General features: G+C 49.6%; 1 protein-coding gene across 1 annotated transcript in view; it reads right to left on the bottom strand.

The window, feature by feature from the left end:
• gpc6a (glypican 6a) overlaps window positions 1–24,400 on the bottom strand; it is a 936,149-nt gene that overhangs the window by 394,742 nt on the left and 517,007 nt on the right. The window contains exon 3 of the mRNA XM_048532607.2: window positions 301–692. Within this exon, the coding sequence (XP_048388564.1) occupies window positions 301–692 (392 nt within the window). The remainder of the gene's footprint in view (window positions 1–300; window positions 693–24,400) is intronic.

Below are 24,400 nucleotides of genomic sequence, written 5' to 3'. Positions count from 1 at the left end.
AATCCATTGAACCTGCACATCTTTGGACTGTGGGACGAAAGCAAAGCACCTGAAGGAAACCCATGCAGACGCAGGGAGAACGCGCAAAGCCACACAGACAGTCACCCAAGGCTGGAATCAAACACGGGTCCCTGATTCTATGAGGTTGCCATGCTAACCACTGAGCCACTGTGCGACATTGTTTGTAAATCTGCGCCCTTCTAAACTGCTGACTAGCAGATACCTACTTCTGCACTACCTGGAGCTGATGTTTGCATTTTGTCAGACGCAAAATGTAACCTAGAAAAATTTTTCACTGACCTTTGCTACTCTGTTGGCAACTTCCCTGCCAACGGTCAGACCTTGCACAAAGGCCCGCGCTGCAACAAAAGCTCTCGTAACTTGTATCTTCAGCTTGCGAGGCACATCTCCAAATGGTTGGAGCTGGTCAGTGTATTTGCTGATGCATTCAAGGTAATCCTCAGTGAACTGGTACTGGGGGTTTACCAGCTGGAACATGCGCTCCAGTAGACGGGCCCAGAAGTCGTTAAGCATCTCTTCCAGGTTCACATTGCCACCTGTGTAGTAGCGTTTCAGCTCTGCGAAGAGATCCTGGAACACTTCCGAGTTTTGCATGTACAATTGGCCATACGTCCGAATAAACATGTCGTTTAGTGACTTCTCAGAATTTTCCAAAAGTTCTCTGAAGAATTCTGCAAGAATTTTTAAAAAAGTGTAGATTTTAGGGAAGACGAAATGAAAAGATTCACCAGTCATTCCCAATCAAAGTCCAACATGGAGCAATTAAAACAGTACATACACATAAGATACTACTAGAGAAATCGATTGCATGAGTGAAACTCAGGGGCTCCAGTCAGAAAATATTAGTCCACTTAAAATCATATTCAGTACATACAGCGTTTGCTTATACAATGTACATGCTTCACTTGAGAATGGTAACATTTAAGCATTAGAAAAATCATTGTAGGTATCATCTTATGTGGGACTTTATTGTCATATGGTATGAAGTATGATGTAATTACATTGTCGAACGTTTCTCAGAGTGCTGCTGGTGCTATCACAATTCATTTGTTGACGGCAAAAAGGGATGCAGTGTGCGCTGGTGATCAGGACATGGGCCTGGATTTTTTGGTTGCTGGTTTTCCAGCTACTTAACCTGAAGAGTCAGTGATGAGTTAAATTCTGTCAATACTGGCACTCACTTGGCAGAAGTCACAGTACTATACACAGGACTAGGACTTTAAGTAGTCACTGGAGTCTAAGGCCAGATAGGTGTGAGGTCTCAGAGCAGAGAGTAGGGCTCCAGGAGGGGTTGAATGTTGGGGCAGACGGGTTATGTAAGGGCATTGGTGGAGATCCAGGGGAGATGCAGCAGAAGCAGGTGGGCAGACATCCTCAAAGTATGCCCAATGTTGAAAGGAGGCCACCGATGGAGCCCAACCTCGCCCTCCATGAAGCCTGAGCAGCATCACTTTCTTAAACCCCCACATCTCTTTCCTCTTTCCTCCAGCCTGAATATTAAGGTCAGATTGGAAACAGCCCTACAATGATTATTAATCAGCCACTAAACTGGTGAAAGATTGGGTAGGCCTGCTGTCTGACCTGTACCCCACAAAAAATTGTGGTGAGCTTAGGATAAGTCAGAGGGTAATGGCTCACCCAAGGAATTTGACGAGCCTTCCATAGACCTGCAAACTCACAAGTGAGGGAACACAAAATTCTGCCCGAGATCTCACAGTCTGGTCTGGAATAATTACATGAGGGCATACAACAAGAGGGTGCAAACAGACTCGGACATAAGAAAGATACTATACCACAAAGTCGTGAATAAGAGCATAGAAAGACCACAATAAGATTTCACAGATTGTAGATCTTGTTAAACGATACAATAAAATTGTTAATAAAATGTGAGGCAGGATGAACACAGCAGGCCAAGCAGCATCTCAGGAGCACAAAAGCTGACATTTCGGGCCTAGACCCTTCATCAGAGAGGGGGATGGGGTGAGGGTTCTGGAATAAATAGCGGGGGGGGGGGGGGGGGGGGGCGGACCAAAGATGGAGAGAAAAGAAGATAGGTGGAGAGGAGAGTATAGGTGGGGAGGTAGGGAGGGGATAGGTCAGTCCAGGGAAGATGGACTGGTCAAGGAGTTGGGATGAGGTTAGTAGGTAGGAGATGGAGGTGCGGCTTGAGGTGGGAGGAAGGGATGGGTGAGAGGAAGAACAGGTTAGGGAAGCAGAGACAGGTTGGACTGGTTTTGGGATGCAGTGAGTGGAGGGGAAGAGCTGGGCTGGTTGTGTGGTGCAGTGGGGGGAGGGGACGAACTGGGCTGGTTTTAGGATGCGGTGGGGGAAGGGGAGATTTTGAAGCTGGTGAAGTCCACATTGATACCATTGGGCTGCAGGGTTCCCAAGCGGAATATGAGTTGCTGTTCCTGCAACCTTCGGGTGACATCATTGTTGGACTGCAGGAGGCCCATGATGGACATGTCATCTGAGGAATGGGAGGGGGAGTGGAAATGGTTTGCGACTGGGAGGTGCAGTTGTTTATTGCGAACCGAGCGGAGGTGTTCTGCAAAGCAGTCCTCAAGCCTCCGCTTGGTTTCCCCAATGTAGAGGAAGCCACACTGGGTACAATGGATGCAGTACACCACATTGGCAGATGTGCAGGTGTGGGGGCCCCCACACCTCCTCCCTCACCCTATCCCAGGCCCCAAGATGACCTTCCATATTAAGCAGATGTTCACCTGCACATCTGCCAATGTGGTGTACTGCATCCATTGTACCCAGTGTGGCTTCCTCTACATTGGGGAAACCAAGCGGAGGCTTGGGAACCGCTTTGCAGAACACCTCCACTCGGTTCGTAATAAACAACTGCACCTCCCAGTCGCAAACCATTTCCACTCCCCCTCCCATTCTTTAGATGACATGTCCATCATGGGCCTCCTGCAGTGCCACAACGATGCCAACCAAAGGTTGCAGGAACAGCAACTCATATTCTGCTTGGGAACCCTGCAGCCCAATCGTATCAATGTGGACTTCACCAGCTTCAAAATCTCTCCTTCCCCCACCACATCCCAAAACCAGCCCAGTTCGTCCCCTCCACCCACTGCATCCCAAAACCAGTCCAACCTGTCTCTGCTTCCCTAACCTGTTCTTCCTCTCACCCATCCCTTCCTCCCACCTCAAGCCGCACCTCCATCTCCTACCTACTAACCTCATCCCACCTCCTTGGCCTGTCCATCTTCCCTGGACTGACCTACCCCCTCCCTACCTCCCCACCTATACTCTCCTCTCCACCTATCTTCTTTTCTCTCCATCTTCGGTCTGCCTCCCCCTCTCTCCCTATTTATTCCAGAACCCTCACCCCACCCCCCTCTCTGATGAAGGGTCTAGGCCCAAAACGTCAGCTTTTGTGCTCCTGAGATGCTGCTGGGCCTGCTGTGTTCATCCAGCCTCACATTTTATTATCTTGGATTCTCCAGCATCTGCAGTTCCCATTATCACTGATACAATAAAATGGTTAGCCTGATTCTGATCATTTGCTCTTGAAAATACAGTTAGTTCCAGATTATTGTGACAGATCTTAGAATGATCTCTCATCCATAATTGTGGCCATCTCAGATAGCTGCTTTTTGGCGTGTCATTATCAAGGTCTAACATTTTCCTTCTTCCCACAATATTTGCTGTACTTCCTCTGGATAAAACCAACACAAAGTAAAGGTGCTATTGAATACAATTTGCTTCTGAGAATGGGCTTTTAGAAATTTGGCAACCAGGCCGGCAATTTCTCCAGAAACACCCTTTCCAAGGCAATGTGTAGCCTTCTGTGCCAAATCTTGATTTGGTTGGTTAATTGTAATTATTTGTTCAATCTCTAAATGCTGGAAATTTTTGTTGTTTGAAGTTTTATGCACTTCCAACCCAATATCACATTTTAAATGCTCATTTAAATTCCCTTTTTTTCAATAAGATAGTGGCATCATGGTAATTTCACTGAACCACAATTCCAGGGGACACAGATTGATGTCTGGGAACACGAGTCCAAAAGTAACCTGGAATTTCAACTGAATTAACAAAACTGGATTTAAAGTTAGGATCAATCATGATAATGATGAAATTGATTGCATTGATACCTAGGGAGAAAATCTCTTATCCAGACCTGATCTGACTTCATAGGCTTGACTTTAGGATCATAGTAACATGATTGGTTCTGAACTGCCTTCTCAAATGGCACTGCAAGTCACTCAGTTCAAGGGCAATTAGAAATGGGCAACAATTGCTGGCCTTACCAGTGATACCCACATCCCACAAAATAACTGATATAAAAATATTCAGAACGTCATAGATGTTTCTAATCATCGTATCTGCCCTGATCTCACTGAAAGATAACAAGGTTGGATGGATTCCCATTTCCTACCTGTCAGAAAGTATTGACACCCATGAGAAAAGACAGTTTTATTTCGAGGTTACAAGTGGTAAAGTAGAATAACTTTTCAATCTAGATGGGTATACAGCTCCTAGATTGGAAATCATACAGTATTTTCTCATTGCTGACTGAAAAACTTTTCAAAGTCCCTTGCGTACAACAGAGTAATTCAGTTATAGGTGAAGGTGTCATCATTGTAATGTTTTCTTTATCTCACTGTGTACAGAATAAGCAAGATTGGCAAAGATTGATTTTAAATGTTTTATGTCAGTGGAAAATGATTGGCGTAGGGACAAAGGGAATACATGTAACAGTGCAACCATTTACGAGACTGATACAGTATTTGCCAAGGGAGTGCGTTTCCTTAAATACTTTACACTCCATTGAATTATCATGGTACTAAAATATTAAATTGCACCAACTCCATCCAGGAGAACACCACATTGAGAGGGGAATTGAAAGTTTGAGATGACCCTGCCTGGCCGTGACTTCAGCTTACTAGCCAGCATCCCCGCTATGGGCCATGGACCCTGCAGCTCTTATGGACTCTGAGGCTATTGCAGGGAAGTGCCCTCCTGGAGAAGACACCACTCAGACCATGAACCCCACCTAGATGCTAGACCCAACAGAAGACTTTAATATCCAAAATATTGTTTATCTCTATGTAGTAGGCAGCTGATGAACTTCCAGGCTTACAACTGGGAATCATCCCACCAATGGAACCAATGAAACAATGTTATGGAGCTAACATCCCACACATCCTAACTTTACTTCCTAGCCTTCATTCCACTCCTCAGAAACCTGTAACATCAAGCCTGAGGATTCTAATTTGAACACATTAGCTCAGCCAACTGAATCAGCCTGCACTGAAAAGCTGCATGACAAATAAGACTATGAAACTGTAACATTACAACTAAATTGAATTACAGTGATATTTGAGGGAAAGAAATCTGGTAACCTTATTCATTCTGGTCAAAATGTTCCAGTCTCGTTGCAAGCTGGTTGACTCGCACCTGTATCATAGGGTGCAAACTACTACTACATTCTTACAAAGTAGCAGGTGGGACATGGCAAATGAGATAACAAGGTGTAGTTAAAATAGTATCAGAGATAATGGGAACTGCAGATGCTGGAGATTCCAAGATAATAAAATGTGAGGCTGGATGAACACAGCAGGCCAAGCAGCATCTCAGGAGCACAAAAGCTGACGTTTCGGGCCTAGACCCTTCATCAGAGAGGGGGATGGGGGGAGGGACTTGGAATAAATAGGGAGAGAGGGGGAGGCGGACCGAAGATGGAGAGTAAAGAAGATAGGTGGGGAGAGTGTAGGTGGGGAGGTAGGGAGGGGATAGGTCAGTCCAGGGAAGACGGACAGGTCAAGGAGGTGGGATGAGGTTAGTAGGTAGCTGGGGGTGCGGCTTGGGGTGGGAGGAAGGGATGGGTGAGAGGAAGAACCGGTTAGGGAGGCAGAGACAGGTTGGACTGGTTTTGGGATGCAGTGGGTGGGGGGGAAGAGCTGGGCTGGTTGTGTGGTGCAGTGGGGGGAGGGGATGAACTGGGCTGGTTTAGGGATGCAGTGGGGGAAGGGGAGATTTTGAAACTGGTGAAGTCCACATTGATACCACATGGCTGCAGGGTTCCCAGGCGGAATATGAGTTGCTGTTCCTGCAACCTTCGGGTGGCATCATTGTGGCAGTGCAGGAGGCCCATGATGGACATGTCATCAAGAGAATGGGAGGGGGAGTGGAAATGGTTTGCGACTGGGAGGTGCAGTTGTTTGTTGCGAACTGAGCGGAGGTGTTCTGCAAAGCGGTCCCCAAGCCTCCGCTTGGTTTCCCCAATGTACAGGAAGCCGCACCGGGTACAGTGGATGCAGTATACCACATTGGCAGATGTGCAGGTGAACCTCTGCTTAATGTGGAATGTCATCTTGGGGCTTGGGATGGGGGTGAGGGAGGAGGTGTGGGGACAAGTGTAGCATTTCCTGCGGTTGCAGGGGAAGGTGCCGGGTGTGGTGGGGTTGGAGGGTAGTGTGGAGCGAACAAGGGAGTCACGGAGAGAGTGGTCTCTCCGGAAAGCAGACAGGGGAGGGGATGGAAAAATGTCTTGGGTGGTGGGGTCGGATTGTAAATGGCGCAAGTGTCGGAGGATAATGCGTTGTATCCGGAGTTTGGTAGGGTGGTGTGTGAGAATGAGGGGGATCCTCTTGGGGCGGTTGTGGCGGGGGCGGGGTGTGAGGGATGTGTCGCGGGAAATGCGGGAGACGCGGTCAAGGGCGTTCTCGATCACCGTGGGGGGAAAGTTGCGGTCCTTAAAGAACTTGGACATCTGGGATGTGCGGGAGTGGAATGTCTTATCGTGGGAGCAGATGCGGCGGAGGCGGAGGAATTGGAAATAGGGGATGGAATTTTTGCAGGAGGGTGGGTGGGAGGAGGTGTATTCTAGGTAGCTGTGGGAGTCGGTGGGCTTGAAATGGACATCAGTTACAAGCTGGTTGCCTGAGATGGAGACTGAGAGTTCCAGGAAGGTGAGGGATGTGCTGGAGATGGCGCAGGTGAACTGAAGGTTGTGGTGGAAGGTGTTGGTGAAGTGGATGAACTGTTCGAGCTCCTCTGGGGAGCAAGAGGCGGCGCCGATACAGTCATCAATGTCCCGGAGGAAGAGGTGGGGTTTGGGGCCTGTGTAGGTGCGGAAGAGGGACTGTTCCACGTAACCTACCAAGAGGCAGGCATAGCTGGGGCCCATGCGGGTGCCCATGGCCACCCCCTTAGTCTGTAGGAAGTGGGAGGAGTCAAAAGAGAAGTTGTTGAGTGTGAGGACGAGTTCAGCTAGGCGGATGAGAGTGTCGGTGGAGGGGGCCTGGTCGGGCCTGCGGGACAGGAAGAAGCGGAGGGCCTTGAGGCCATCTCCATGCGGAATGCAGGTGTACAGGGACTGGACGTCCATGGTGAATATGAGGTGTTGGGGGCCAGGGAATTGGAAGTCCTGGAGGAGGTGGAGGGCGTGGGTGGTGTCACGGACATAGGTGGGGAGTTCCTGGACCAAAGGGGAGAAAATGGAGTCCAGATAGGTGGAGATGAGTTCGGTGGGGCAGGAGCAGGCTGAGACGATGGGTCGACCAGGGCAGGCAGGTTTGTCCGTGACACCACCCACGCCCTCCACCTCCTCCAGGACTTCCAATTCCCTGGCCCCCAACACCTCATATTCACCATGGACGTCCAGTCCCTGTACACCTGCATTCCGCATGGAGATGGCCTCAAGGCCCTCCGCTTCTTCCTGTCCCGCAGGCCCGACCAGGCCCCCTCCACCGACACTCTCATCCGCCTAGCTGAACTCGTCCTCACACTCAACAACTTCTCTTTTGACTCCTCCCACTTCCTACAGACTAAGGGGGTGGCCATGGGCACCCGCATGGGCCCCAGCTATGCCTGCCTCTTTGTAGGTTACGTGGAACAGTCCCTCTTCCGCACCTACACAGGCCCCAAACCCCACCTCTTCCTCCGGTACATTGATGACTGTATCGGCGCCGCCTCTTGCTCCCCAGAGGAGCTCGAACAGTTCATCCACTTCACCAACACCTTCCACCCCAACCTTCAGTTCACCTGGGCCATCTCCAGCACATCCCTCACCTTCCTGGACCTCTCAGTCTCCATCTCAGGCAACCAGCTTGTAACTGATGTCCATTTCAAGCCCACCGACTCCCACAGCTACCTAGAATACACCTCCTCCCACCCACCCTCCTGCAAAAATTCCATCCCCTATTCCCAATTCCTCCGCCTCCGCCGCATCTGCTCCCACGATAAGACATTCCACTCCCGCACATCCCAGATGTCCAAGTTCTTTAAGGACCGCAACTTTCCCCCCACGGTGATCGAGAACGCCCTTGACCGCGTCTCCCGCATTTCCCGCGACACATCCCTCACACCCCGCCCCCGCCACAACCGCCCCAAGAGGATCCCCCTCGTTCTCACACACCACCCTACCAACCTCCGGATACAACGCATTATCCTCCGACACTTCCGCCATTTACAATCCGACCCCACCACCCTAGACATTTTTCCATCCCCTCCCCTGTCTGCTTTCCGGAGAGACCACTCTCTCCGTGACTCCCTTGTTCGCTGCACACTACCCTCCAACCCCACCACACCCGGCACCTTTCCCTGCAACCGCAGGAAATGCTACACTTGTCCCCATACCTCCTCCCTCACCCCCATCCCAGGCCCCAAGATGACATTCCACATTAAGCAGAGGTTCACCTGCACATCTGCCAATGTGGTATACTGCATCCACTGTACCCGGTGCGGCTTCCTCTACATTGGGGAAACCAAGCGGAGGCTTGGGGACCGCTTTGCTGAACACCTCCGCTCAGTTCGCAACAAACAACTGCACCTCCCAGTCGCAAACCATTTCCACTCCCCCTCCCATTCTCTTGATGACATGTCCATCATGGGCCTCCTGCACTGCCACAATGATGCCACCCGAAGGTTGCAGGAACAGCAACTCATATTCCGCCTGGGAACCCTGCAGCCATATGGTATCAATGTGGACTTCACCAGTTTCAAAATCTCCCCTTCCCCCACTGCATCCCTAAACCAGCCCAGTTCATCCCCTCCCCCCACTGCACCACACAACCAGCCCAGCTCTTCCCCCCCACCCACTGCATCCCAAAACCAGTCCAACCTGTCTCTGCCTCCCTAACCGGTTCTTCCTCTCACCCATCCCTTCCTCCCACCCCAAGCCGCACCCCCAGCTACCTACTAACCTCATCCCACCTCCTTGACCTGTCCGTCTTCCCTGGACTGACCTATCCCCTCCCTACCTCCCCACCTACACTCTCTCCACCTATCTTCTTTATCTCCATCTTCGGTCCGCCTCCCCCTCTCTCCCTATTTATTCCAGTTCCCTCCCCCCATCCCCCTCTCTGATGAAGGGTCTCGGCCCGAAACATCAGCTTTTGTGCTCCTGAGATGCTGCTTGGCCTGCTGTGTTCATCCAGCCTCACATTTTATTAACAAGGTGTAGAGCTGGATGAACACAGCAGGCCAAGCAGCACCAGAGGAGCAGGAAGGCTGACGTTTTGGGCCTAGACCCTTCTTCAGAAAAGATCATCATGCTTAAATAGACATTATCCATCCTTCAAGAGTGTTTAAGCCATCTGCATAAATTTGTGACCCCCACACTATGGGTTAAAGCCCCTGGAACAATGAAAATGAGGTCTGTTTGAAATCAGAGGTACTTTCAAGTAGCCTTGCTGAGTTCAGGATTCTCACTCACTTGATTCATGCCCTGCCCTCTTCACCATGCCAGCAAAAATGGGATCTGCTGGAACTGAGGGAGTAACCTTTGCACTGGGTCATACTAGTTATTTTTAAAGGTTTCAGGAGTTGGTAAGACTTCATGAAAATCCAGCTCAGTTTCTGCCCAGTCAATGATGATATGTCATGGGCTGTTAAAGGGCATAACATAAATAAACTACATTAATGTTTTCAAGTATACAATTCCTCCAATCCTAATATATTTATGGAAAATACCTGAGGGTATAACAGTCAGGTACTTGAAAGGGAAAAAGTTATACTGACTAAATCAGTGTTCTTGGAGTGGAAATACTGATATTTAAATTGCATTACTTAAGAGTGCATCACAATTGTGGCTACTTTTCAAAAGTTCATTGGCTACAGAGGTCTGTTGAGCCATCAAAGTTCTGAAATCCACTATATAAAACTGAGCTGCCTTTTTAGTCTCTTCTGAAAGCATTTCTACGAGCATTCTGAAAGTGTTTCACATGGCTTTACACAGAAAATGCAGAAATTCCTGGATGGGGAGACTTAAAAGTGGAGTCGCAGGTAGACAGGGTGGTGAAGAAGGTGTTTGACATAAAATACAAAAGAACGGCAGCTGCTGTAAATCAAGAACAAAAGCAAAGCTTCCGGAAAAGATCAGCAGGTCTGGCAGAATCTGTGAAGGTGAAAACAGAGTTAGCGTTTTGGTTCCGGTGACCCTTCCTCAGAACAGATGGTGGCTGGGAAATCGTCAGTTTATGTGTAGAAAATAGGGAAGTGGGCGGGGTAGGGAATAAACGATAGGATAGAGCCCAAATAGAGAGAAAGACAGTTGGAAAGACAAAGGAGTTGCTAACGATCAGGCTGGGAGGGTCAGTAGTTGTTAATGGGGACTGTTAGTGACTAACAACAGGGGGTGTGTAGTGGAAGGCTATGTGGTAACAAGACCTGGTGTGTGGGGTGGGGGGCTGGGACCTGAGAGAGTTTAGGCTCTAAAATTATTGAACTCAATATTGAGTTTGGAGGGCTGTAGGGTCCCCAAGTGGAAAATGAGGTGTTGTTCCTCCAGGATAATAAAATGTGAGGCTGGATGAACACAGCAGGCCAAGCAGCATCTCAGGAGCACAAAAGCTGACGTTTCGGGCCGAGACCCTTCATCAGAGAGGGGGATGGGGGGAGGGAACTGGAATAAATAGGGAGAGAGGGGGAGGCGGACCGAAGATGGAGAGTAAAGAAGATAGGTGGAGAGGGTGTAGGTGGGGAGGTAGGGAGGGGATAGGTCAGTCCAGGGAAGACGGACAGGTCAAGGAGGTGGGATGAGGTTAGTAGGTAGCTGGGGGTGCGGCTTGGGGTGGGAGGAAGGGATGGGTGAGAGGAAGAACCGGTTAGGGAGGCAGAGACAGGTTGGACTGGTTTTGGGATGCAGTGGGTGGGGGGGAAGAGCTGGGCTGGTTGTGTGGTGCAGTGGGGGGAGGGGATGCACTGGGCTGGTTTAGGGATGCAGTAGGGGAAGGGGAGATTTTGAAACTGGTGAAGTCCACATTGATACCATATGGCTGCAGGGTTCCCAGGCGGAATATGAGTTGCTGTTCCTGCAACCTTCGGGTGGCATCATTGTGGCAGTGCAGGAGGCCCATGATGGACATGTCATCAAGAGAATGGGAGGGGGAGTGGAAATGGTTTGCGACTGGGAGGTGCAGTTGTTTGTTGCGAACTGAGCGGAGGTGTTCTGCAAAGCGGTCCCCAAGCCTCCGCTTGGTTTCCCCAATGTAGAGGAAGCCGCACCGGGTACAGTGGATGCAGTATACCACATTGGCAGATGTGCAGGTGAACCTCTGCTTAATGTGGAATGTCATCTTGGGGCCTGGGATGGGGGTGAGGGAGGAGGTGTGGGGACAAGTGTAGCATTTCCTGCGGTTGCAGGGGAAGGTGCCGGGTGTGGTGGGGTTGGAGGGCAGTGTGGAGCGAACAAGGGAGTCACGGAGAGAGTGGTCTCTCCGGAAAGCAGACAGGGGAGGGGATGGAAAAATGTCTAGGGTGGTGGGGTCGGATTGTAAATGGCGGAAGTGTCGGAGGATAATGCGTTGTATCCGGAGGTTGGTAGGGTGGTGTGTGAGAATGAGGGGGATCCTCTTGGGGCGGTTGGGGCGGGGGCGGGGTGTGAGGGATGTGTCGCGGGAAATGCGGGAGACGCGGTCAAGGGCGTTCTCAATCACCGTGGGGGGAAAGTTGCGGTCCTGAAAGAACTTGGACATCTGGGATGTGCGGGAGTGGAATGTCTTATCGTGGGAGCAGATGCGGCGGAGGCGGAGGAATTGGGAATAGGGGATGGAATTTTTGCAGGAGGGTGGGTGGGAGGAGGTGTATTCTAGGTAGCTGTGGGAGTCGGTGGGCTTGAAATGGACATCAGTTACAAGCTGGTTGCCTGAGATGGAGACTGAGAGGTCCAGGAAGGTGAGGGATGTGCTGGAGATGGCCCAGGTGAGCTGAAGGTTGGGGTGGAAGGTGTTGGTGAAGTGGATGAACTGTTCGAGCTCCTCTGGGGAGCAAGAGGCGGCGCCGATACAGTCATCAATGTACCGGAGGAAGAGGTGGGGTTTGGGGCCTGTGTAGGTGCGGAAGAGGGACTGTTCCACGTAACCTACAAAGAGGCAGGCATAGCTGGGGCCCATGCGGGTGCCCATGGCCACTCCCTTAGTCTGTAGGAAGTGGGAGGAGTCAAAAGAGAAGTTGTTGAGTGTGAGGACGAGTTCAGCTAGGCGGATGAGAGTGTCGGTGGAGGGGGCCTGGTCGGGCCTGCGGGACAGGAAGAAGCGGAGGGCCTTGAGGCCATCTCCATGCGGAATGCAGGTGTACAGGGACTGGACGTCCATGGTGAATATGAGGTGTTGGGGGCCAGGGAATTGGAAGTCCTGGAGGAGGTGGAGGGCGTGGGTGGTGTCACGGACATAGGTGGGGAGTTCCTGGACCAAAGGGGAGAAAATGGAGTCCAGATAGGTGGAGATGAGTTCGGTGGGGCAGGAGCAGGCTGAGACGATAGGTCGACCAGGGCAGGCAGGTTTGTGGATTTTGGGAAGGAGATAGAAACGGGCCGTGCGGGGTTGGGGAACAATGAGGTTGGAGGCTGTGGGTGGGAGGTCCCCTGAGGTGATGAGGTCATGAATGGTGTTGGAGATGATGGTTTGGTGCTCGGGTGTGGGGTCATGATCGAGGAGGCGGTAGGAGGTGGTGTCGGAGAGTTGGCTTCTGGCCTCGGCGATGTAGAGGTCAGTGCGCCATACTACCACTGCGCCACCCTTGTCTGCGGGTTTGATGGTGAGGTTGGGGTTGGAGCGGAGGGAGCGGAGGGCTGCCCGTTCTGCGGGGGAGAGGTTGGAGTGGGTGAGAGGGGTGGAGAGGTTGAGGCGGTTGATGTCTCGACGGCAGTTGGAGATGAAGAGGTCGAGGGAGGGTAGGAGGCCTGGGGGTGGTGTCCAGGAGGAGGACTTGTGTTGGAAGCGGGTGAAGGGGTCAGTGGAAGGAGGGTTGGGTTCCCGGTGGAAGAAGTAGGCGTGGAGGCGAAGACGGCGGAAAAACTGCTCTATGTCCGACCGTGACTGGTATTCGTTGATGTGTGGTTGTAGGGGGACAAAGGTGAGCCCCTTGCTCAGGACTGACCGTTCGTCCTGTCAGTGGGAGGTCTGGGAGGATGGTGAAGATGCGGCAGGGCTCAGTGTGGCTGTCTTCTCTGGGGTTGCAGGCTGTGGAGGTTGTGGGCGGAGCGATGAGGTCGTCGGCCGTGGGCGGGGTTCCGTCGGCCGTGGGCGGGGTTCCGTCGGCCGTGGGCGGGGTTCCGTCAGCGTCGGCTGTGGGCGGGGTTTCGCCGGCCGTGGGCGGGGTTCCGTCGGCGTCGACCGTGGGCGGGGTTCCGTCAGCGTCGACCGTGGGCAGGGTTCCATCAGCGGTGGGAGGATCGGGGTGGGCGGCAGCAGCTGAGGTGAGGGTGGTGTGTGGGCTGTAGTACCTGGACGTGGAGGTGGTGACTGCAACAGCGGTTCCGGAAGTTCTGTGGCCGGTGGAGGCGGATGTGACGTCATCGGTGGGGTCTCCGGCCGTGTCCTCATGGTCAATGGCGGCGGGTGCATGGTGGGGGAGGGGCAGGGACAGAGTCGGGATTTGGGAGGCGCAGGAATCCTCTTGTTGGGGGCAGGGGCCAGTGAGTTTGTTGTACTTACGATTTTTGGTGTCCAGTAAAGCTGAGTGGAACTGGGTGTTCAGTCTGTGGATCCTGCGGAGGATAAAAAACAGCAGGGGTCCTTTGCAGGTCTGGGAGAGGGAGGCTCTGAGCTGGGGCAGGCTGGATTGCAGTGCCTGGAGGTGCCGGCGCATGGCTGCAAGTGTCTGTTTCAGGACTCGCAGGGAGAACCGCTTCTGAAGGGTCTGAATGTTCTGGGTGTAGAGGTGGTCACGGTTGGGGCCAAATTGGGAAGGCTGAAATGTGGACTGTAGTCCCTTGGGGATGATCTGGTTCCGTAGGCAGGTGCTGAGAAAGGTGATGTGGCTGTGGTACCTGGTTTGCTTCAGGACATGGTCGAGCAGTTTCAAGGCCGAAGAGATTACAAGAGAGTTGCAATGGGAGAGAGATTCCCTGAGGTTGGTCCGGAGGGAGGAGGGTAACTTCTTCAGGTTAGGCATCCCTGGAAGAGGCTTCGCAGTGAGGTTAAAATAGTATCAGAGATAATGGGAACTGCAGATGCTGGAGATTCCAAGATAATAAAATGTGAGGCTGGATGAACACAGCAGGCCAAGCAGCATCTCAGGAGCACAAAAGCCCTCCAGCTTGCTTTGGGCTTCACTGGAACACTATAGCAAGCCAGAGACAGAGATGTTGGCCAGGGAGCAGGGTGATGCAATGCAATGGCAGGCAACAGGTAGTTCAGGGTCTTTTTTGCGAGCAGAATGTAGATGTTCTGTGAAGTGGTTGCCAAGTCTACGCTTCATTTCCCCAATGTAGAGGAGACTACATTGTGAGCAGGGAATGCAGTAGACAAGATTTTTGGAAGTGCAGGTGAAGTGTTGGTCTATCAAGGCTACTGCATTCGCTGCTCACAATGTGGTCTTCTCTACATTGGGGAAACGCAGCATAATCTTGGCGACTGCTTCGCAGAACATCTATGCTCTACTCGCAAAAAAGACCCTGCACAACCTGTAGCCTGCCACTTCAATGCAACACCTTGCTCCCTGGCCAACATCTCTGTCTCTGGCTTGCTACAGTGTTCCAGTGAAGCCCAACACATGTTAGAGGTACAACACCTCATTTTCTGCTTGGGGACCCTACAGCCCTCTGGACTCAATATTGGGTTCAATAATTTTAGGGCCTAAATTCTCCCATGTCCCAGCCCACCACCCCACACACCAGGCCTTGTAACCACATAGCCTGCTACTAAGCACCCCTTGTTGTTATTCACTAACAGTCCCCATTAACAACTACTCACCCTCCCAGCCTGATTGTTCGCAACTCCTTTGTCTGTCCAACTATCTTTTTCTCTGTTTGGGCTCGATCTTATAGTTTAGTCCCTACCATATCCACCTCCCTATTTTCTGCATACAAACTGACGTTTTCCCAGCCACCATCAGTTCTGAGGAAGGGTCACAGGGCCCGAAATTTTAACTGTGTTTTCTTCTTCACAGATATTGCCAGACCTGCTGAGCTTTTCCAACAACTTTGTTTTTGAAGGTGTATGACATGCTTGCCTTCATTGGTCAGAACATTGAGTATAAGGGTTGGCTTGTCATGTTGTGACTGTAGAGGACATTGGTGGAGCCACTTTTAGAATACTGTCTACAATTTTGGTTGTTCTACTACAGGAAGGATGTAATTAAATTTAAGAGGCTGCCGAAAAGATTTACAAGAATGTTGTCAGGACTGGACGGTAGGGAGTTATAGAGTCAGGCTGAATAGGCTGGGCTTTCTTTTTCCAGGAGCATTAGAAGCTGAGGGAAGACATTATAGAGGTTTATAAAGTCATGAGGGACATGATAGGGTGAATAGCCAAGGTCTTTTTCCAAGGGTGGGGGAATCTGGGGCAGCACGGTGACTCAGTGGTGAGCACTGCTGCCTCCCAGTGTCAGGGTCCAAGGTTCAATTCCAGCCTCAGGTGAATATCTGTATAGTTTGCACATTTCACTGTGTCTATGTGGGTTTCTTCTGGGTGGTCTGGTTTCCTCCCACATGTGGATGACATGGCTAAATTGCCCATTGTGTCTAGTGTGGGAAATGCAAGGATAGGGTAGGAGAGGGTATGGGTTGGATCTGAGTAGGATGCTGTTCAGAGGGTTGGTATGGACTCGATGGGTCAAATGGCCTGTTTCCACACTGTAGGGATTCTATAGCCTAAAGCTAGACAGCTTAGGTTTGATGTAAGAGGGGAAAGATTGAAAACAGACCAGAAGGAAACTTTTTCTCCACACAGATGGTGGTGCATGCATGGAACAAGCTGCCAGAGGAAGTAGTGGAGGCACATACAATTACAACATTTAAAAGGCGTCTGGATGGGTATATGAATAGGAAGGGTTTAAGGGATTTGGGCCAAATGCTGGCAAATGTGTCTTGGTCAGGTTGGAATATCTGGAGCAATTTAATTGTCACCTAAAGGCCTTAATCAGGCTGAAAAGGCCACCCTCAAAGCTTCCCTCCTGGATTTCATTGGACGTAGGTGGGAAAGTGGTGGAAACATCACTCAGCACCTTCCAGTCCAATTAAATGCCCTTTATTCCTATAAACTTGCCATTTAAGGTATGAGATTCTGCTTTCTTTTGCACCCGAGTTGTGGCCTGATTTTCTGCATTTATTTCTATAAAGCAGATATTACAGCTGAATGTGAATAAAAGTTAATTTAATAGGCTCAGAAATATTACACATGGGGTTAGTTTCCTAGAAGCAATTTATAATTAAAGTTTTGACGTGTTAAATTTTGACTTAACAATGAATTGAAAACTTCACGTCATGTTTCCCAGATGTTTACTTTTCCTGCAAATTAATGTTATGAAAACAATCCTACAGAAGGAAGATTGGTAGGTAACTTCTGAATTACACAGCCTGGTCTGATTCATGTGAGGCTGGATGAACACAGCAGGCCAAGCAGCATCTCAGGAGCACAAAAGCTGACGTTTCGGGCCTAGACCCTTCATCAGAGAGCTCTCTGATGAAGGGTCTAGGCCCGAAACGTCAGCTTTTGTGCTCCTGAGATGCTGCCTGGCCTGCTGTGTTCATCCAGCCTCACATTTTATTATCTTGGAATCTCCAGCATCTGCAGTTCCCATTATCTCTGGTCTGATTCATGTTACGTACTTCAAAGTAGAGCTCCAGAATGACCAGCACATCCATTTCCAAGTACATTTTCAGAATAAATATACTGGGTTTTTCAAACTATATTTTTCTTTTCTGGGATAATATAATATAGGACAGGACTAGCTTCCTAACCTATGATCTGGACCATTATAGAAAGAGAACAGCAGCAGGTACATGGGATCAACCCCAGCCTTGAGCTCCTCTTCAAGCCATTCATCATCTTGAATTGGATATACATCATGGGTGGCACAGTTACTCAGCAGTTAACACGGCAATATCACAGCATCAGAGCCCTAAACTTGATTCCAGCCTTGGGAGACTGTCCTTGCGGAGTTTGCACATTCTCCCTGTGTTTATTTGGGTTCTCTCTGGATGGTCCAGTTTCCTTCCACAGTCCAAAGATGCGCAAGTTAGATGGATTGGGCGTGCTAAATTTCTCATAATGTCCAAGGATGCACAGTCTAGGTAGATTAGCCATGGGAAATGCAGGGTTACAGGGAAAGGGTGTGATGATGGGTTTTGCTTGGATGCTGTTCAAGGGGCGGTGTGAACTCAGTGGGCTGAATATCTGCTTCCCCACTGTAGGGATTCTATGATTTATCACTGTTTCTTCATTGTCGCTGGTCAACTTTCCTAGATCTCCTTCCCTTATGGTATTGTGGGTAGCTATAGCACATAGACTGCAATGGTTCAAGAAGATATCTCAACACCACCTTATCAAAGGCAACTAGGGATGGAGAATAAATGCTAGCCCAGCCAGCGACATCTGCATCACATGAGTGAGTAAAAAACAGTGACTTGGAGAACAATGCTTTGAACAATGGAATGCACGGTCTCAATTTTGACTGTTCACTCCATTGACCTTCCAATCTCTGCTGTGTGATTTTGGAGTAACACTAAAGTGAGACCAGATGGTTCACAAATTAAGTATTCTTATAAAAAGAAAGTCACCAAGGAAACAGAGAAAATTTTGGGATATATAGCATAAATGTGATAAAGATTATAGCCAACTACACAAAGGTAAATGGACATGATTTTCAAGGACAAATTAGAACCGAAAATGACTTGGGTCTTAGAATTTTTTTTTCCGAATATTTCAACTTCAACAGAAACAGAAAAGCATAGAAGGAAAAATCATGAGCAGCATTGAACCTTGGATGTTATTATGCATGTCATTACACCTGGTTTATCGTGTCATGGCAAAGACCTGGTACTAAGTTGCCTCCACAGCTATTGGGTGGTATGTAGTCGTGACTTAGCAAACCAAAGGAAGGAAGTAGAGAAAAATGTACTCTCTAAAGTTTAACAAATACCAACAAAGTCTTATATTTGTGTCTGTATCTCTGGTTCAAGTATGATAATAGATGTCACAGCCATAAGAATCTCAGAATCTTTACAGCTCAGAAAGCAGCCATTCGCCCCCTTTTGTTTTCATCTGCTCTCCAAGTGCACAGCTCAATTTCTACCACTCTCCTGCCTTCTCTGCAGCCCCTAATCATTCATTCTGTGAAACAATTTTCCTCCTATCATTTTTGCTTCTTTTAATAACTGCTTTAATATTGCGCCTTCTCAATTTTTGCTTTTTTTTCATGAGTGGGCACAGTTTCTCCTCTATCTAGATTTTCATAACTTTGAATACCTCCATCAGATCTTCCCTCAAACTTCCCTTCTCCACGGAAAACAGATCTAACTTCTCCAATCTATTTTCTTCATGAGAAATCCTCATCCCTGGAACTATCCTTCATAAGCCTTTCTATGCACTCTCCCAAGCATTCACATCTCTCCTGTAACATGGCACCCAGAACTGTACAAAATGCTTCAGCTGAGGTCAAAATAGTGTTTTATAAATTTTATGTACAATTTTAAAACATAGAATTTGACACAATAACATTGTCAGGCTGAATATGGGAGAGGACATTGTGGGGATGGGTTGTTATGATGTGGTGATGGTGTTGGTGGAGGGAGAGAATGAGAAATGCAGGAACACAGTTGTGTTCTCCCCCAATTTCTCCCCCAGCAGATAATGTGAACCTTGGTGAAGTTGCCAAATGCTCCTGCTTTTGTTCCAAAAATGCTACTGGGCAGAATTTTAACCTAACATGAAAGGTATTGACACCATTAATATTATAATTCCATCAGAAAGCATTCTATCCTTATAATGCTGATCTCTAAGGCTTTGGAGTAGATTTGTAGCTCGGATTGTAGGTGGTTGGTTCGCCGAGCTGGTTTGTTGTTCCGCAGACATTCATCACCCTGCTGAGTAACATCACCAGTGCAGCCTCCGATGAGGAGTCGGAGAGTTTTCCTGCCTGGTTTTTAAACTTTGGAATCCGTTGAGCTGGACTGCCTCACTTCTGGTTTTCCTTCGTCGTGGAGTGTATAATGGGTTGAGCTCCATGTGTTTATTAATGGCTTTCTTAGTGGATTACCAGGCTTCTAGGAATTCCTGTGCCTGTCTCTGCTGAGCTTGTCCCAGGATTTTGGTGTTGTCCCAGTTGAATTGGTGTTTCTCCTCATCTCTTTTTCAACTGGGATAATACCAAAATCCTTGGACAAGCTAAGCAGAGACAGGCACGGGAATTCCTAGAAGCCTGATACTCCACAAAGAAAGCAATCAGTAAGCACATAGAACTCGACCCCATATACGCTCCATTATGAAGGAAAACCAGAAGTAAGGCAATCCAGCTCAATGGACTCCAGAGTTTAAAAACCAGGTGGGAAAACACTCTGACACTTCATTGGAGGCAGCGCTGATGATGGTACCCAGCAGGAAAATGAAACGGCTGCAGAACAGCAAACCAGCTCAGCAAGCCAACTAACATCAAATGTTGATCTTTTGGCTATTGGAAACAAAACACGTAATTCAGGAAAATCATTCTGAAAAATAAATACAAATATAATCCAGAAAACAAGCTCGGCTTAAAATAGACACGGGCGAGGTCCCGGAGGACTGGAGACTTGCTAATGTTGTCCCCTTGTTTAAGAAGGGCAACAAGGATAATCCAGGTAATTATCGACCGGTGAGCCTGACATCAGTGGTAGGGAAGCTACTGGAGAAGATACTGAGGGATAGGATCTATTCCCCTTTGGAAGAAAATGGGCTTATCAGTGATAGGCAACATGGTTTTGTGCAGGGAAGGTTATGTCTTACCAACTTAATAGAATTCTTTGAGGACGTGACAAAGTTGGTTGATGAGGGCAAGGCTGTAGATGTCATATACTTGGACTTCAGTAAGGCGTTTGATAAGGTTCCCCATGGCAGGCTGATGGAGAAGGTGAAGTCACATGGGGTCCAGGGTGTGCTAGCTAGATGGATAAAAAACTGGCTAGGCAACAGGAGACAGAGAGTACTAGTAGAAGGGAGTTTCTCAAATTGGAGACCTGTGACCAGTAGTGTTCCACAGGGATCTGTGCTGGGACCACTGTTGTTTGTGATACATGTAAATAATTTGGAGGAAGGTGTAGGTGGTCTGATCAGCAAGTTTGCAGATGACACTAAGATTGGTGGAGTAGCAGATAGTGAAGGGGGCTGTCAGAGATTACAGCAGAATATAGATAGACTGGAGAGTTGGACAGATAAATGGCGGATGGAGTTCAATCTAGGCAAATGTGAGGTGATGCATTTTGGACGATCAAATTCAAGGGCGAACTATACAGTAAATGGAAAAGTCCTAGGGAAAATTGATGAACAGAGAGATCTGGGTGTTCAGATCCATTGTTCCCTGAAGGTGACAACGCAGGTCAATAGGGTGGTCAAGAATAATAAAATGTGAGGCTGGATGAACACAGCAGGCCAAGCAGCATCTCAGGAGCACAAAAGCTGACGTTTCGGGCCTAGACCCTTCATCAGAGTGGTCAAGAAGGCAGATGGCATGCTTTCCTTCATTGGATGGGGTATTGAGTACAAGAGTTGGCAGGTCATGCTGCAGTTGTATTGGGCTTTGGTTCGGCCACATTTGGAGTACTGTGTACAGTTCTGGTCGCCACATTACAAAAAGGTTGTGGATGCTTTGGAGAGGGTGCAGAGGACGTTCACCAGGATGTTGCCTGGTATGGAGGGTGCTAGCTATGAAGAGAGATAGATCATAGATCATAGAACAATACAGTGCAGAACAGGCCCTTCGGCCCTCGATGTCGCGCCGACCTGTGAACTAATCTAAGCCCCTCCCCCTACACTACCCTATCATCATCCATATGCTTATCCAAGGACTGTTTAAATGCCCCTAATGTGGCTGAGTTAACTACATTGGCAGGCAGGGTGTTCCACGCCCTTACCACTCTGAGTAAAGAACCTGCCTCTGACATCTGTCTTAAATCTAGCACCCCTCAATTTGTAGCTGTGTGCCCTTGTACAAGCTGAAGTCATCATCCTCAGAAAAAGACTCTCACTGTCCACCCTATCTAATCCTCTGATCATCTTGTATGTAGTTCCTCAGCCTTTCTTCATAAGGCCTGTGCTCCAGACCAGGCAACATCCTGGTAAATCTCCTCTGCACCTTTTCCAATGCTTCCACATCCTTCCTGTAATGGGGCGACCAGAACTACACGCAATATTCCAAATGAGGCCGTACTAGCATTTTGTACAGTTGCAGCATGACATCACAGCTCCAGAACTCAATCCCTCTACCAATAAAACCTAACACACCGTAAGCCTTTTAAAAGCTCTCCGACACCTCCTCCTACTGCCCCCTTGATCATGACCCCACCCCTGACCACCAAACCATCATCTCCAACACCATTCATGACCTCATCACCTCAGGGGATCTCCCATCCACAGCCTCCAACCTTATTATTCTCCAACTCCGCACGGCCCGTTTCTATCTCCTTCCCAAAATCCACAAACCTGCCTGCCCTGGTCGACCCATTGTCTCAGCCTGTTCCTGCCCCACCGAACTCATCTCCACCTATCTGGACTCCATTTTCTCCCCTTTGGTCCAGGAACTCCCTACCTACGTCTGTGACACCACCCACGCCCTCCAACTCCTCCAGAACTTCCAATTCCCTGCCCCCCAACACTTCATTTTCACCTTGGACATCCAGTCCCTATACACCTGTATTCCGCATGCAGATGGCCTCAAGGCCCTCCGCTTCTTCCTGTTCCGCAGGCCCGACCAGTCCCCCTCCAGCGACACCCTCATCCGCCGAGCCGAACTCGTCCTCACCCTCTTTCGATTCCTCCCACTTCCTACAGACAAAGGGGGTGGCCATGCTCACCCGCATGGGCCCCAGCTATGCCTGCCTCTTTGTAGGTTACGTGGAACAGTCCCTCTTCCACACCTACACAGGCCCCAAACCCCACCTCTTCCTCCGTTACATTGATGACTGTATCGGCGCCGCCTCTTGCTCCCCAGAGGAGCTCAAACAGTTCATCCACTTCACCAACACCTTCCACCCCAACCTTCAGTTCACCTGGGCCATCTCCAGCACATCCCTCACCCTCCTGGACCTCTCAGTCTCCATCTCAGGCAACCAGCTTGTAACTGATGTCCATTTCAATCCCACCAACTCCCACAGCTACCTAGAATACACCTCCAACGCACCCTCCTGCAAAAATTCCGTACCCTATTCCCAATTCCTCAGCCACTGCCGCATCTGCTCCCACGATGAGGCATTCCACTCCCGCACATCCCAGATGTCCAAGTTCTTCAAGGACCGCAACATTCCCCCCACAGTGGTCGAGAACGCCCTTGACCGCGTCTCCCATATTTCCCGCAACACATCCCTCACACCCCGCCCCCGCCACAACCGCCCCAAGAGGATCCCCCTCGTTCTCACACACCACCCCACCAACCTCCGGATACAACGCATCATCCTCTGACACTTCCGCCATCTACAATCCGACCCCACCACCAAAGACATTTTTCCATCCCCACCCTTGTCTGCTTTCCGGAGAGACCACTCTCTCTGTAACTCCCTTGTTCGCTCCACACTGCCCTCCAACCCCACCACACCTAGCATCTTCCCCTGCATCCGCAGGAAATGCTACACTTGCCCCCACACCTCCTGCCTCACCCCTATCCCAGCCCCCAAGATGACTTTCCATATTAAGCAGAGGTTCACCTGCACATCTGCCAATGTGGTATACTGTATCCATTGTACCCGCTGTGGCTTCCTCTACATTGGGGAAACCAAGCGGAGGCTTGGGGACCGCTTTGCAGAACACCTCCGCTCAGTTCGCAATAAACAATTGCACCTCCCAGTCACGAACCATTTCCACTCCCCCTCCCATTCTTTAGATGACATGTCCATCATGGGCCTCCTGCAGTACCACAATGATGCCACCCGAAGGTTGCAGGAACAGCAACTCATATTCCGCTTGGGAACCCTGCAGCCATATGGTATCAATGTGGACTTCACCAGCTTCAAAATCTCCCCTTCCCTCACCGCATCCCAAAACCGGCCCAGTTCGTCCCCTCCCCCCACTGCACCACACAACCAGCCCAGCTCTTCCCCTCCCCCCACAGCATCCCAAAACCAGCCCAGCCTGTCTCTGCCTCCCTAACCTGTTCTTCCTCTCACCCATCCCTTCCTCCCACCCCAAGCCGCACCTCCATTTTCTACCTACTAACCTCATCCCACCTCCTTGACCTGTCCGTCTTCCCTGGACTGACCTATCCCCTCCCTACCTCCCCATCTATACTCTCCTCTCCACCTATCTTCTTTTCTCTCTATCTTCAGTCCACCTCCCCCTCTCTCCCTATTTATTCCAGAACCCTCACCCCATCCCCCTCTCTGATGAAGGGTCTAGGCCCGAAACGTCAGCTTTTGTGCTCCTGAGATGCTGCTTGGCCTGCTGTGCTCATCCAGCTTCACACTTTGTTATCAACCTGGATGGCAACTTTCAGGGATCTATGTACACGGATACCAAGGTCCCTCTGCACATCCACACTACCAAGAATCTTTCCATTGACCCAGTATTCTGCCTTCTTATTATTCTTCCCAAAGTGAATCACCTCACATTTATCTACATTGAACTCCATTTACCACCTTTCAGCCCAATTCTGCAACTCATCCAAGTCTCCTTGCAACCTGCAACATTCTTCCACACTGTCCACCACTCCACCGACTTTAGTGTCATCTGCAAACTTACTAACCCATCCACCTATGCCTGCGTCGAAGTCATTTATAAAAATGACAAACCAGCCGTGATCCCAAAACAGATCCTTGAGGCACACCACTAGTGACCTGACTCCAGACTGAATATTTTCCATCAATCACCACTCATTGCCTCCTTACAGGAAGCCAGTTTCTAATCCAAACTACTACATCTCCCTCAATCCCGTGCCTCTGTAGATTAGGCTTATTTTCATTAGAAAGATGAAGATTGTGGGGGGACCTAATTGAGGTCTACAAAATCATGAGGGG

This window comes from Stegostoma tigrinum, chromosome 6 (genome assembly GCF_030684315.1).
Source record: "Stegostoma tigrinum isolate sSteTig4 chromosome 6, sSteTig4.hap1, whole genome shotgun sequence".
Classification (NCBI taxonomy): domain Eukaryota; kingdom Metazoa; phylum Chordata; class Chondrichthyes; order Orectolobiformes; family Stegostomatidae; genus Stegostoma; species Stegostoma tigrinum.
This window is presented reverse-complemented; position numbering and strand designations above follow the sequence as displayed.